This window comes from Prionailurus bengalensis, chromosome B4 (genome assembly GCF_016509475.1).
Source record: "Prionailurus bengalensis isolate Pbe53 chromosome B4, Fcat_Pben_1.1_paternal_pri, whole genome shotgun sequence".
In the NCBI taxonomy this organism is placed as follows: Eukaryota; Metazoa; Chordata; class Mammalia; order Carnivora; family Felidae; genus Prionailurus; species Prionailurus bengalensis.
This window is the reverse complement of record NC_057358.1, coordinates 11,172,424-11,186,425: the sequence shown is the minus strand read 5'-3', so window position 1 is coordinate 11,186,425 and position 14,002 is coordinate 11,172,424. Positions and strand designations below refer to the sequence as shown.

The 14,002-nt window shown below is 39.7% G+C and overlaps 1 protein-coding gene across 2 annotated transcripts in view; it reads right to left on the bottom strand.

The window, feature by feature from the left end:
• SEC61A2 (SEC61 translocon subunit alpha 2) overlaps positions 1–14,002 on the bottom strand; it is a 34,834-nt gene that overhangs the window by 4,900 nt on the left and 15,932 nt on the right. Inside the window, exons 7-10 of one of the 2 annotated variants that reach the window (XM_043561915.1) lie at positions 10,187–10,340; positions 9,041–9,201; positions 8,519–8,716; positions 6,285–6,476 (exon numbers count right to left, since the gene is read on the bottom strand). In XM_043561915.1, coding sequence (XP_043417850.1) covers positions 6,285–6,476; positions 8,519–8,716; positions 9,041–9,201; positions 10,187–10,340 — 705 coding nt within the window. The remainder of the gene's footprint in view (positions 1–6,284; positions 6,477–8,518; positions 8,717–9,040; positions 9,202–10,186; positions 10,341–14,002) is intronic. The other variant, XM_043561916.1, reaches the window with a different exon arrangement.

Genomic DNA, 14,002 nt, shown 5'->3' with positions numbered 1-14,002 from the left:
TCCTGCAGGGGACCACCGACAGCAAAGCTGGCTAAGCTTGCCCCTCCCGCCCCTGTGCACCTTGCGGATCCACCCCATCTGATACGCCCTTGGCCAGATCCCATCAAAGCAGCTCCACAAGCCTGGCAGTGTGCAAGCAGCCCAGACAGGGGCCACACCACTCCACAGGGAGTCCTGCCTCTAGGAGAGGGGAAGATAAGGTACACATCAGTCTGACTGTGGCCCCAGTGGTGGGCTGAGAGCAGACATTGGGTCTGACTGCGGCCCGCCCAGCTACCGCAGGGACAAAATGACAAAGCAGAAGAATTCTCCTCAAGAGAAACTCCAGGAAGTAGCGACAGCTAACGAATTGATCAAAATCGATTTAAGCAAAATAACGGAACAAGAATTTAGAGTAATAGTCATAAAATTACTCGCTGGGCTTGAAAAAAGCATAGAGGACAGCAGAGAATCTATTGCTACAGAGATCAAGGGACTAAAAAATAGCCATGAGGAACTAAAAAATGCTATAAATGAGGTGCAAAATAAAATAGAGGTGGCTATAGCACAGATTGATGAGGCAGAGGAGAGAATAGGTGAATTAGAAGATAAAATTATGGAAAAAGAGGAAGCTGAGAATAAGAGAGATAAAAAAAATACAGGAGTCTGAGGGGAGAATTAAAGAACTAAGTGATGCAATCAAATGGAACAATATCTGTATCATAGGAATTCTAGAAGAAGAGAGAAAGGGGCTGAAGGTGTACTTGAATAAATCATAGCTGAGAACTTCCCTGATCTGGGGAAGGAAACAGGGATTGCAATCCAAGAGGCACAGAGAACTCTCTTCAGACATAACTTGAATCAATCTTCTGCATGACATATCACAGTGAAACTGGTAAAATATAAGGATAAAGAGAGAATTCTGAAAGCAGCTAGGGATAAACGGGCCTTAACATACAAAGGTAGACACATAAGGGTAACAGCAGACCTATCTACTGAAACTTGGCAAGCCAGAAAGGAATGGCAGGAAATCTTCAATGTGATCAATAGAAAAATATGCAGCCGAGAATCCTTTATCCAGCAAGTCTGTCATTCAGAATAAAAGGAGAGAGAAAAGTTTTCCCAAACAAACAAAAACTGAAGGAATTCATCACCACCAAACCAGCCCTACAAGAGATCCTAAGGGGGATCCTGTGAGACAAGGTACCAGAGACATCACTACAAGCATGAAACCTACAGACATCACAGTAACTCTAAACTCGTATCTTTCTTTTTTAGGCGCCCCTAAACTCGTATCTTTCTATAATAACACTGAATGTAAATGGACTAAATGCTCCAACCAAAAGACATATGGTATCAGAATGGATAAAAAAACAAGACCCATCTATTTGCTGTCTACAAGAGACTCATTTTAGACCTAAGGACACCTTCAGATTGAAAGTGAGGGGGTGGAGAACTATCTATCATGCTACTGGAAGTCAAAAGAAAGCTGGAGTAGCCTTATCAGACAAACTAGACTTTAAATTAAAGGCTGTAACAGGAGATGAAGAAGGGCATTATATAATAATTACAGGCTCTATCCATCAGGAAGAGCTAACAATTATAAATGTCTATGCACTGAATACGGGAGCCCCCAAATACATAAAACAATTACAAACATAAGCAACCTTATTGATAAGAATGTGGTAATTGCAGGGGACTTTAATACTCCACTTACAACAATGGATAGATCATCTAGACACATGGTCAATAAAGAAACAAGGGCCCTAAATGATACATTGGATCAGATGGACTTGACAGATACATTTAGAACTCTGCATTGCAAAGCAACAGAATATACTTCTTGTCGAGTGCACATGGAACATTCTCCAAGATAGATCACATACTGGGTCACAAAACAGCCCTTCATAAGTATACAAGAATTGAGATCATACCATGCACACTTCCAGACCACAATGTTATGAAGCTTGAAATCAACCACAGGAAAAAGTCTGGAAAACCTCCAAAAGCATGGAGGTTAAAGAACACCCTACTAAAGAATGAATGGATCAACCAGGCAATTAGAGAAGAAATTAAGAAATATGTGGAAACAAATGAAAATGAAAATACAACAATCCAAATGCTTTGGGATGCAGCGAAGGCAGTCCTGAGAGGAAAATACATTGCAATCCAGGCCTATCTCAAGAAACAAGAAAAATCCCAAATACAAAATCTAACAGCACACCTAAAGGAAATAGAGAAGAACAGCAAAGACACCCCAAACCCAGCAGAAGAAGAGAAATAATAAAGATCAGGGCAGAAATAAACAATATAAAATCTAAAAAAACTGTAGAGCAGATCAATGAAACCAAGAGTTGTTTTTTTCAAAAAATAAAATTGATAAACCTCTAGCCAGGCTTCTCAAAAAGAAAAGGGAGATGACCCAAATAGATAAAATCATGAATGAAAATGGAATTATTACAACCAATCACTCAGAAATACAAGCAATTATCAGGGAATACTATGAAAAATTATATGCCAACAAACTGGACAACCTGAAAGAAATGGACAAATTCCTAAATACCCACACACTCCCAAAACTCAAACAGGAAGAAACAGAAAGCTTGAACAGACCCATAACCAACGAAGATATTGATTCAGTTATCAAAAATCTCCCAACAATTAAGATTCCAGGACCAGATGGCTTCCCAGAGGAATTCTACCAAACATTTAAAGCAGAAATAATACCTATCCTTCTCAAGCTATTCTAAAAAATAGAAAGGGAAGGAAAACTTCCAGATTCCTTCTATGAAGCCAGCATGACTTTGATTCCTAAACCAGACAGAGACCCAGTAAAAAAAGAGAACTACAGGCCAATATCCCTGATGAATATGGATGCAAAAATTCTCAGTAAGATACTAGCAAATTGAATTCAACAGCTTACGAAAAGAATTATTCACCATGATCAAGTGGGATTCATTCCTGGGCTGCAAGGCTGGTTCAACATTTGCAAATCAATCAATGTGATATATCACATTAATAAAAGATGGGGCACCTGGGTGGCGCAGTCGGTTAAGCGTCCGACTTCAGCCAGGTCACGATCTCGCGGTCCGTGAGTTCGAGCCCCGTGTTAGGCTCTGGGCTGATGGCTCAGAGCCTGGAGCCTGTTTCCGATTCTGTGTCTCCCTCTCTCTCTGACCCTACCCCGTTCATGCTCTGTCTCTCTCTGTCCCAAAAATAAATAAACGTTGAAAAAAATAAATAAAAGAACCATATGATCCTGTCAACTGATGCAGAAAAAGCATCCTTTAATAAAATTCAGCATCCTTTCTTAATAAAAACCCTCGAAAAGTCGGGATAGAAGGAACATACTTAAACATTGTAAAAGCCATTTATCGGGGCACCTGGGTGGCTCAGTCGGTTAAGCGTCCGACTTCGGCTCAGGTCATGATCTCACGGTCCGTGAGTTCGAGCCCCGTGTCGGGCTCTGTGCTGACAGCTCAGAGCCTGGAGCCTGTTTCAGATTCTGTGTCTCCCTCTCTCTGACCCTCCCCCGTTCATGCTCTGTCTCTCTCTGTCTCAAAAATAAATAAATGTTAAAAAAAAAAAAATTAAAAAAAAAAAGGCATTTATGAAAAGCCGACAGCTAATATCATCCTCAATGGGGAAAAACTGAGAGCTTTCCCCCTGAGATCAGGAACATGACAGGGATGTCCATTCTCACTGCTGTTGTTTAACACAGTGTTGGAAGTTCTAGCATCAGCAATCAGACAACAAAAGGAAATCAAAGGCATCAAAACTGGCAAAGATGAAGTTAAGCTTTCACTTTTTGCAGATGACATGATACTCTACGTGGAACTTCCAAAAGACTCCACCAAAAGTCTGCTAGAACTGATACATGAATTCAGCAAAGTCGCAGGATACAAAATCAATGCACAGAAATCAGTTGCATTCTTATACACTAATAATGAAGCAACAGAAAGACAAATAAAGAAACATCCCATTCACAATTGCACCAAGAAGCATAAAATACCTAGGAATAAACCTAACCAAAGATGTAAAAGATCTGTATGCTGAAAACTATAGAAAGCTTATGAAGGAAACTGAAGACGATATAAAGAAATGGAAAAACATTCCGTGCTCATGGATTGGAAGAATAAACATTGTTAAAATGTCAACACTACCCAAAGCTATCTACACATTCAATGCAATCCCAATCAAAACTGCACCAGCATTCCTCTCAAAGCTAGAACAAGCAATCCTAAAATTCATACGGAACCACAAAAGGCCCCAAATAGCCAAAGTAATTTTGAAGAAGACCAAAACGGGAGGCATCACAATCCCAGACTTTAGCCTCTACTACAAAGCTGTAATCATCAAGACAGCATGGTATTGGCACAAAAACAGACACATAGACCAATGGAATAGAATAGAAACCCCAGAACTAGACCCACAAATGTATGGCCAACTAACCTTTGACAAAGCAGGAAAGAATATCCAGTGGAAAAAAGACAGTCTCTTTAACAAATGGTGCTGGGAGAACGGGACAGCAACATGCAGAAGGATGAAACTAGACCACTTTCTTACACCATTCACAAAAACAAACTCAAAATGGATAAAGGACCTGAATGTGAGACAGGAAACCATCAAAACCCTAAAGGAGAAAGCAGGAAAAGACCTCTCTGACCTCAGCCGCAGCAATTTCTTACTTAACACATCCCCAAGGGCAAGGGAATTAAAAGCAAAAATGAACTACTGGGACCTCATTAAGATAAAACGCTTCTGCACAGCAAAGGAAACAATCAACAAAACTAAAAGGCAACCAACGGAATGGGAAAAGATATTTGCAAATGACATATCGGACAAAGGGCTACTATCCAAAATCTATAAAGAGCTCATCAAACTCCACACCCGAAAAACAAATAATCCAGTGAAGAAATGGGCAGAACACATGAATAGACACTTCTCTAAAGAAGACATCTGGATGGCCAACAGGCACATGAAAAGATGCTCAACGTCACTCCTCATCAGGGAAATATAAATCAAAACCACACTCAGATATCACCTCACGCCAGTCAGAGTGGCTAAAATGAACAAATCAGGAGATTATAGATGCTGGTGAGGATGTGGAGAAACGGGAATCCTCTTGCACTGTTGGTGGGAATGCAAACTGGTGCAGCCACTCTGGAAAACAGTGTGGAGTTTCCTCAAAAAATTAAAAATAGATCTACCCTATGACCGAGCAATAGCACTGCTAGGAATTTACCCAAGGGATACAGGAGTGCTGATGGATAGGAGCACTTGTACCCCAATGTTTATAGCAGAACTTTTAACAATAGCCAAATTATGGAAAGAGCCTAAACGTCCATCAACTGACAAATGGATACAGAAAATGTGGTTTATATATACAATGGAGTACTACTTGGCAGTGAGAAAGAATGAAATCTGCCCATTGTAGCAACGTGGATGGAACTGGAGAGTGTTACGCTAAGTGAAATAAGTCATACAGAGAAAAGACAGATACCATATGTTTTCACTCTTATGTGGATCCTGAGAAACTTAACAGAAGTCTATGGGGGAGGGGAAGGAAAAAAAAAAAAAAAAGAGGTTAGAGAGGGAGAGAGCCAAAGCATAAGAGACTCTTAAAAACTGAGAGCAAACTGAGGGTTGATGGGGGGTGGGGGGGAGGGGGGCATGGGAGCGGGGGGGGAGGGGGTAGGAGGGAGGGGAGTGTGGGTAATGGGTATTGAGGAGGGCACCTTTTGGGATAAGTACTGGGTGTTGTATGGAAACCAATTTGACAATAAATTTCACATTAAAAAAATTTTAAAAAAACAAAAAACAAAAAATAAACATTAAAAAAAATTTTTTTAATCAAACTCTAAATATTTCACTGTTTACTACCTCCAAGGTTCTGTGGGAAGTGCTTTCCACACATCAATAAATACAAGAACCCTGACGCAGGTGCGGCCTTACCATTACCATTACACCTGAGGCTCACTGCTGTGGAACCACCTAGTACCCACATACTAAATCATGGTTTCTCAATCTTTTTTACGTTATCACCTCCCTGAACAGAAATTAAATACTAAGGAATAAGAATTTGTTGGGTAGGGTTAAGCTTTGGAGGGTCACAAACCATTGTAAAACTCTAAAAATTTTTCCACTTTCAGATACCGGTTTTTAATCCCCAACGGGTGACATTACCTCATTACGAACATATGACTTAAAGTTTAAATTACAAAAGTAATTAAGAGAGTTCCAATTACCATTTTTTGACAGCTAAAAAGTAAAAATGTTTATTTTCATATAAAACAAATACCTACATCTTTGGCTGAGGAACCAGACACCTCTATCCACGTCTTAGAAAAGAATGCACATGATCCCAACATGAAGATGATGTAAACAACCACATGGACAGGATCCTCAAATATGGCGCCCATGGACTCGGGAGGAGAAAGATAGTAACAAAGGCCTCCCACTGGGTAAGAACGAGCAGGTCCTCCCCCACTGACATCCTACAGGACAAGAACAATAAGGGCAAATGGTCAACCCAACTGGTCAAGATACATTTTTATGACTTTTCAAACTCCTCAACAATTATGACAATGTTGTAAACTCAAAGCACCTACAGCTAATGATCCCATGTAACTTGAAGACTTACTTCTGTGTCTGATATTTTCACTCCTTCAAAATTATATAGTGAGCATCTTTTACATAAAAGACACTGTGAATATATTATTAACAGAAGAGTGATCTTCTAAAAACCAATATTATAATACATCTACAAAAAAAATCCTCCTTCTCTTCCTAAAATGGTTCCATTTACAGGCAACCTCTGATTACATTTAGAATCTGAAACTTTCTGCAGTATACAAGACCATGCAACATATTCTTTCACTTCATAGCATTCCATGAAGAATACAATTAACTGAAATACTGACAGACAACAAACAACTCGCTGCCTAAACTTTATATGTTTTGCATATTTTAAGAAATAGTCTTTTAGTAAATATTTGTGAGGGTATTTATCCAAACATTTAAGAATTTTTATAGTAACAGAACTAGGTACAGCGTATGTTCTGGGGTATATGGGGTAGAAAGCAATTTCTGGCCACAATGATTAAAATGTCTGCTTCCTGAATATACGTTTCAAAATGATTTCTTTACTGTGCCCCTAGAATCACTAAACCCCAATCAAAAGCACTGTTTATAGACAAATTCAATTTCCCAGTAATTATCTCATTAAAAAGAATCTTCGTTAGACCACAACACAGTCTATATACAACCACTCAATGCATTTATTGCTATGAAATTACCATAGTCATAATTATTGCTGGACTATTAGCTTGCAAGGGGAGGGACCACATCTTCCCTCATCACAGGTAATCACATTTCTGTTACATGAATGGAAAAAGAGTACTATAGATAAAGAGAATCCTATTTCCTTCAACTAACACTCAAGAGTTGCTGTCTTGCCCTGTTAAACTTTAAATTTAAAAAAAAATGAGGGGCGCCTGGGTGGCGCAGTCGCTTAAGCGTCCGGCTTCGGCTCAGGTCATGATCTCGCGGTTCGTGAGTTCAAGCCCCACGTCAGGCTCTGTGCTGACAGCTCGGAGCCTGGAGCCTGTTTCGGATTCTGTGTCTCCCTCTCTCTGTCTGACCCTCCCCCGTTCATGCTCTGTCTCTCTCTGTCTAAAAAATAAATAAACGTTAAAAAAAAAATTTTTTTTTAAATGACCATTAGAAGCAGAAAGATATGTCACTATAACTTACAATGGAAAAGCTAGCATATTAAGATAAATGCGTAGAATGAGCACATTTCAGAAATAAGGTAGTTGGTGAAATACTAATTCCACAGTTACATGTTCTGTAAAAGAATAAAGGCTCAGAGTCTCCTTCAATTCTATAGTTGTAAGGGGGAAAAGTACTCCGTGGTCATATGACAGAATTTAAATCACTCAAAATTCAATCCGACAAGAACTCGCACTCCAGTAACAACGACATGGCTGGGCCTCCTTAGAAAAAGCTATGCTGACAGGATCTAAAATGGGAAGTCAGAGAGTGCTGGATTCTATTTCTAGTAACTCTGTTCTCTCCTCAGGCCAATAATCACGTGCCTATCTCCAGCCCAGTTCATCACAACTAGTTTATTGCCACTCAGGCTGTGAAAAATGGGGGTGAAACAGGAGATCTCAGTACCCCACATACAGTCAGCAAATAGCTTCCTTAAAAAACATTCTAGATAACAGCAGAGTAAGTTAACAAAACAGAAAACCGCTTTCATGAGAGCAGCTGTGATTTTAACCTTGAGGTCCCTCCAGGGAGATGTGAAAATACTTCCTAGACAGTAAATTAACACAAAGACCCTGGCCAATCTTAGTTTTGCAACACTCATCACTCCTTCCAAATAAATGACAAATTCTGCTACAGGTCAGTGAATGTGAAAATGCTACAGCAACTGTTTCAATTTTGGCTCATCTCTTTCGACTAAAAATACAACCATGAAATGCAAATTACAATAAATTTAAATGCTCAGAATAAATAAGAAAATACTCACAGCCCACTGTCCTAGTAAATTTACCAAAAAGTTGCCACTAAATCGAACAGACAGCATCTGGGAAATAACATACAGGTTTGACACTAAGGCCGACTGGAGAATAATGGGAATGTTCGAGGTGTAGAAGAGCTTGATGGGATAGCTACTGTACTGTCCTCGATACCGGGCCGACTTGATGGGCAAGTCAACACGAAATCCCTAAAAAATGAAAGGAAGAGGAAGTAAGAGTAACTGTACACATCAAATAAAGAACATACAGACGCCAGACGGGACCACCACAGTGGGGAGTATGAAAAGGCCGTGCTAATGTTTTCCTTCCACAGGGCACACAGAAACGGAAATCCTGTTCTAGGCGGTAACCACAAACATTTTGCACCTTGGAGTCTAAGAACAGAATCATGTGCTTGACTAGATTCTGCAACCCTGACTTGTTAGATACTAACATTTCAAATGGCATGCTTTTCTTTAAAAGCTAAATAAAAGTCCACATCCCACGTATTTCAGTGAAGAAAGCAGACTTACCTGAAAATATATGACAACGGCAAATACAAAAACTGTAGCAATGAGGTTCATGAGGTTGGGTAAGTTCTGCCGGTAGAAAGCCTCCCTTAGAGCTCGGACTTTGTCTGTCCTGGTGGCCAGTAAATGAAAGAGAGCTATGACTGCACCCTCAAACTCCGTACCTGATAAATGAAGATAGAAATGGACTGTAGACTCGTTGTCACCCAAAGTTGTCCCAGAAGCAAACAAATAACCTTGAAACTCCAGTACATGGCAGAAAATAGGAGTCAAAATAATTCACCAATGTTTACTCTTTAACACAGCCATGTGTGGGGCTTCTAAAAATAGCAACATCGTTGAGGCAAATGTATCTTTTTTAGCACAAATCTCAAGTTTTCTCAAAAGACTGTTCCTCATGAAAACAGCCAAAGTAGAATAAACCTACGCAAATATTTAGGTCATAATGATTTGCCTCTCCTTTACTTTAGGGAAGGGAAGGGGACTATTTTTAGGTGGGGCTAGGGGGAAGCAGCAGCAAAGCAGAGTACAGATGTCAGAATCAAAAGGTATGTGTTACTCTATCATGCTTGCTTTTAAATTTGTTTTACCAAGAATATTAACAAACCATCATTGCTATTTTCCTAAGGCTGGGATCAGTTTAGATGTTAACCACTATGAACCGTGGATGGCATCTGAGAGAAATGGAAATGGGGAAAAGGAAAGACAGAACGAATTACTTCAAAATTTAGTTGCTATTACAAAGCCAAGTAGGATAGCAGCAAAAGTATTAGTGCTCCCTCATACAATATGTAATAGTTTTTTCATTTGAAAAATCTTAATCCACTACCTTTTTGTCCCCCTGGGAATGCGGAAATTGGCCAAATCAATGACTTCTGCAGCAATGACTTAAGCAAAAAACATTTTTGAAAAGCTGTTTGCAATCACTGAAATTTTCAATGAGCAGAGGCTAAAATTTAGTTATTGTTCTTTTTGAAGTAGTATTTCATACTCCACAAATCTCTGCTGCTTAACTCTTGAGCAATCAGCATCAGTGGTCCCCTGGGAGGGCAAACCAGGATGTCTACAGGCATGTCCTGCTCCGAGACAGGTTACTTTCCAGCACACATCCAGCAAAACTCGTGCAGTCGCAGACACTGTGCAATGTACCTCTGCCAGTGTTAATAGTAGTGGGACTAAAGGCCTTCCAGACAATGGTTTCACAGATGTTGGTGGCAATAAAGAGGGAAATACCAGACCCCAAGCCGTAACCCTTCTGTAGCAGCTCATCTAACAGCAGCACAATCAAACCAGCAACAAACAACTGTGGGGAAAGAAATGCAAGTAAGCTGAAGCAAGAATCAACTCAAGAAAGGGGAAGATGAACACCATTGACTACTTTCAAAGTACGGGCATTTGTAAATTTAAAACCTAACTGTTGCAGTATCACTGTTACTACTCTGCATCTTTTTAACCCCTCTTTAGTTCAGACAGAAGTCAGTTCTGCCAATCAGAGGGGTGGAAATATCGTTACATTATAAAGCAGACATTTCAACCTTTAAAGCATATTTATAAACCATCTGAATAGTTTCTCTTACAATGTTTACATAAGGCCTATTGAAAAGCACACTGGAACAAAAATGTTCAAGTTGTTGAATTTAGGACAGCAAGAAACTGAAAACATTCCAAGTGAAAGACCAAGTGAAATAAGGTATAGTAATGAGGTGCAATTGTATACTGCCATTAAAGGAGAAGTACGTGCACTACGTGGACACCTTTTTAAAGCTACTGTATGTGATACTTTATAGATTATGTTATACATACAGTTGACCCTTGAACAACGTGGGTTTGAACTACACAGGACCATGTATACACAGGTTTTTGTTTTGTTTTGTTTTGTTTTTTATAAATACACTGCAGCACTATAAATGCATTCTCTTCCTTACGATTTTCTCAGTAACATTTTTTCTCTAACTTACTTTATTGTCAGCACCCCAGCCCCTGTACTGTTCAAGGATCAACTCTAATACATATAGAGTAAGTCAAAAAGAGCACAAATTAATATGCACAGATTATAACTGTGTAAAAAATGCATTCTATACATACAATGGCAAAGACTGAATGTAAATGTGAAGACAAGGATTTGCCAGGTTCTTAAGCTCCTCATTTTTTAAAAAATAAAAGCATACTAACTTTAGTTTATGTGAAACTGAAAATTCTTAACGTTCCTCTTGGAGAAGACATTTCTGTAAAAGCATGCATCAATTAAAAATAATCCAAAGCCTTGCAAGTGACCTCCGCAGTCATGACGCCTTCCCTGAACTTCAGTAACCTGATCAAGAGGGGAAGAAAAAAATGCTTCTATGCCCCCAACCTCACACCTGTCCCCATTTTAAAAACACCATCCTACATAAGTGAGGAAATGCCACTTCCACTCTTCCCAGCTCTGAAGCCTCCCACCCGAGTAGTTACTCAGTTTACCCAACATCCCCGGTTAGGAGAGAGAGCAAACAACTACCATACACATACACCATTTTAAGCATGCTTACCTTCTGCAGGGTTTTTTTTTCCTTAACTGTCATTTCAGTCCTTGGACACAGCCTACATTGTCTATTTACAGTCTTTTAGTTTGCCTTTCAAAGGACCGGGAAAAGGGTACAATTCTTCAAACTTCTAAGAGAGCTCATGAATCCTTTACTGTTTGAAAACCAAGTTTACCACTTTGACAAGATAAAAGAGAAGTTAGGACTTACTACTGAGCTTTTAGTTTGACCACAATTATGTAATAAGTAAATAAATACTCGCAATCAGAAACCCAACCCAATGCAGGGAATAAGAGCTGTCCACAATGTATCAGCCCACCAAAAAGTCTCAGCATGGGCTTCTGATTAAATGACCTGTCCAGAGTCACTGTCACTCTGAAACACCTTTAATTCTCCAAACCCACTGTTCAGACCAATGACCATCAGACTACAGAGTGATTCCACATGTATCCTGTGAAAATCAAACTCTTATTTTTCTAACTGGAGAAAGGAATTCTAGACAATCCTAAATGAGAGACAGTTTCTATAATCAAAGGAGTAAGATAAAGATCGTAAAAAGTAGAAGTATGCCTCTGAGGGTGATGAGAAACCAGGAAGTTACGCACCTCACTGACTAGAACAGTGACAGAAAGTGAGCGCTACGTGCATGCTCTCGCAGAATGCACCACATGTGTAAGTCTCTACAGTAGACTTTACAAATAAAGTAGACTTTAAAAATAACTCTACATTTCAACTCTGCTCATGCATGTGCACATGCACGCACACAGGCACACACATTTAGTGTGATGAAACACTTCCCTTTCGTATGTGCCATGCACACTGACGGTTTCTATTCTTTTATTTTAACCGAGAGCCACTACTTAGATTTCAAAACTCACTAGTTAAAAGACATGACCGTGAATGAAATAAGAATAATTAAGGTGAGAAACACCTTACACAACTGCATGCAAACGGTTTTCAAAATCTGCTTCTAGGTGAACCACACTGCTCCAATCGTATCTCCTCAGCATATCCACACATTTGCAATGCTAGCAATGCCTTAAAAGACACACTACCATCTATGATCAAACAAGACAAATTTCTCTCTACATTAACACCGGAAGACTCAATCTCAGAATTTATGTTAAAAAAAGTATATATTCATGTATTCACTCCTGGAATATTACTATTCCTTGACTTCTGATACTGGAAAAAAAACTAAAATAGCTTAACTCCATTTTATCTCAAATTCAAATTCATAATGACTCCACAGAAGTTACTTCAATCTAGAACTGGTCAGATGAGGTTAAGAATCCGAAAGTATCCTAGGGTGCTTGGGTGGCTCAGTGAGTTAAGCATCCCACTTCAGCTCAGGTCATGATCTCGCAGTTCCTGGGTTCGAGCCCTACATCAGGCTCTGTGCTGACAGCTCAGAACCTGGAGCCTGCTTCAGATTCTGTGTCTCACTCTCTTTCTGCCCCTCCCCAACTTGTGCTCTGCTCTCAAAAATAAACAAACATTTTTTAAAAAATTTTTAAGGGGCGCCTGGGTGGCTCAGTCGGTTAAGCGTCGACTTCAGCTCAGGTCACGATCTCGTGGTCCGTGAGTTCGAGCCCCACGTCGGACTCTGGGCTGATGGCTCAGAGCCTGGAGCCTGCTTCCGATTCTGTGTCTACCTCTCTCTCTGCCCCTCCCCTGTTCATGCTCTCTCTCTGTCTCAAAAATAAACGTTAAAAAAAAAATTTTTTTAAGAAATTTTTTTTAAGAATCTAAAAATAGGGGCGCCTGGGTGGTTCAGTTGGTTAGGCAACCGACTTTGGCTCAGGTCATGATCTCGCAATTTGTGAGTTTGAGCCCCTCGTCGGGCTCTGTACTGACAGCTCAGAGCCTGGAGCCTGCTTCAGAGTCTGTGTCTCCCCCTCTCTCTACCCCTTCCCTGCTCATGCTCTGTGTCTCTCTGTCTCTCAATAATAAACGTTTAAAAAATTAAAAAAAAAAAAAAGAATCTAAAAATAGCTTTACTAAAATACTAGAAAAATTTTTACTAGAGCATAATGTTCTAAGAGTTAGGTACCAATTCTGACTGTCATGTAAAAATCAGGGTTATTCTCAACTATGGATTGCATAAAGCAAAGGCCATAAAGAAACGGAAGATGGCAACGAGTGATGTATCAGTATTCTCAACAATGCCAAAAGCATGTGAAGAGATCCTGAGCACTGACAACAAAATCACTTTTGAGAGGATCTTCTCTCCCAAGCCATTCTAACTCTTCTGCCTCTAATTCTCAAAGGTTATAAATTTTCCAACCAAGTGTTTTTAAAACGGAGAAATAATGATAACATCATTCTAAAAAATTCTACCTTATACCAAATGAGAGCTCACTAGGGTTCAGAAACCTACCAAAGACACTGATAGTCCATTAAAATTTCCTCCCCTGGTCAAAAGACAAGATATTTCCATCTA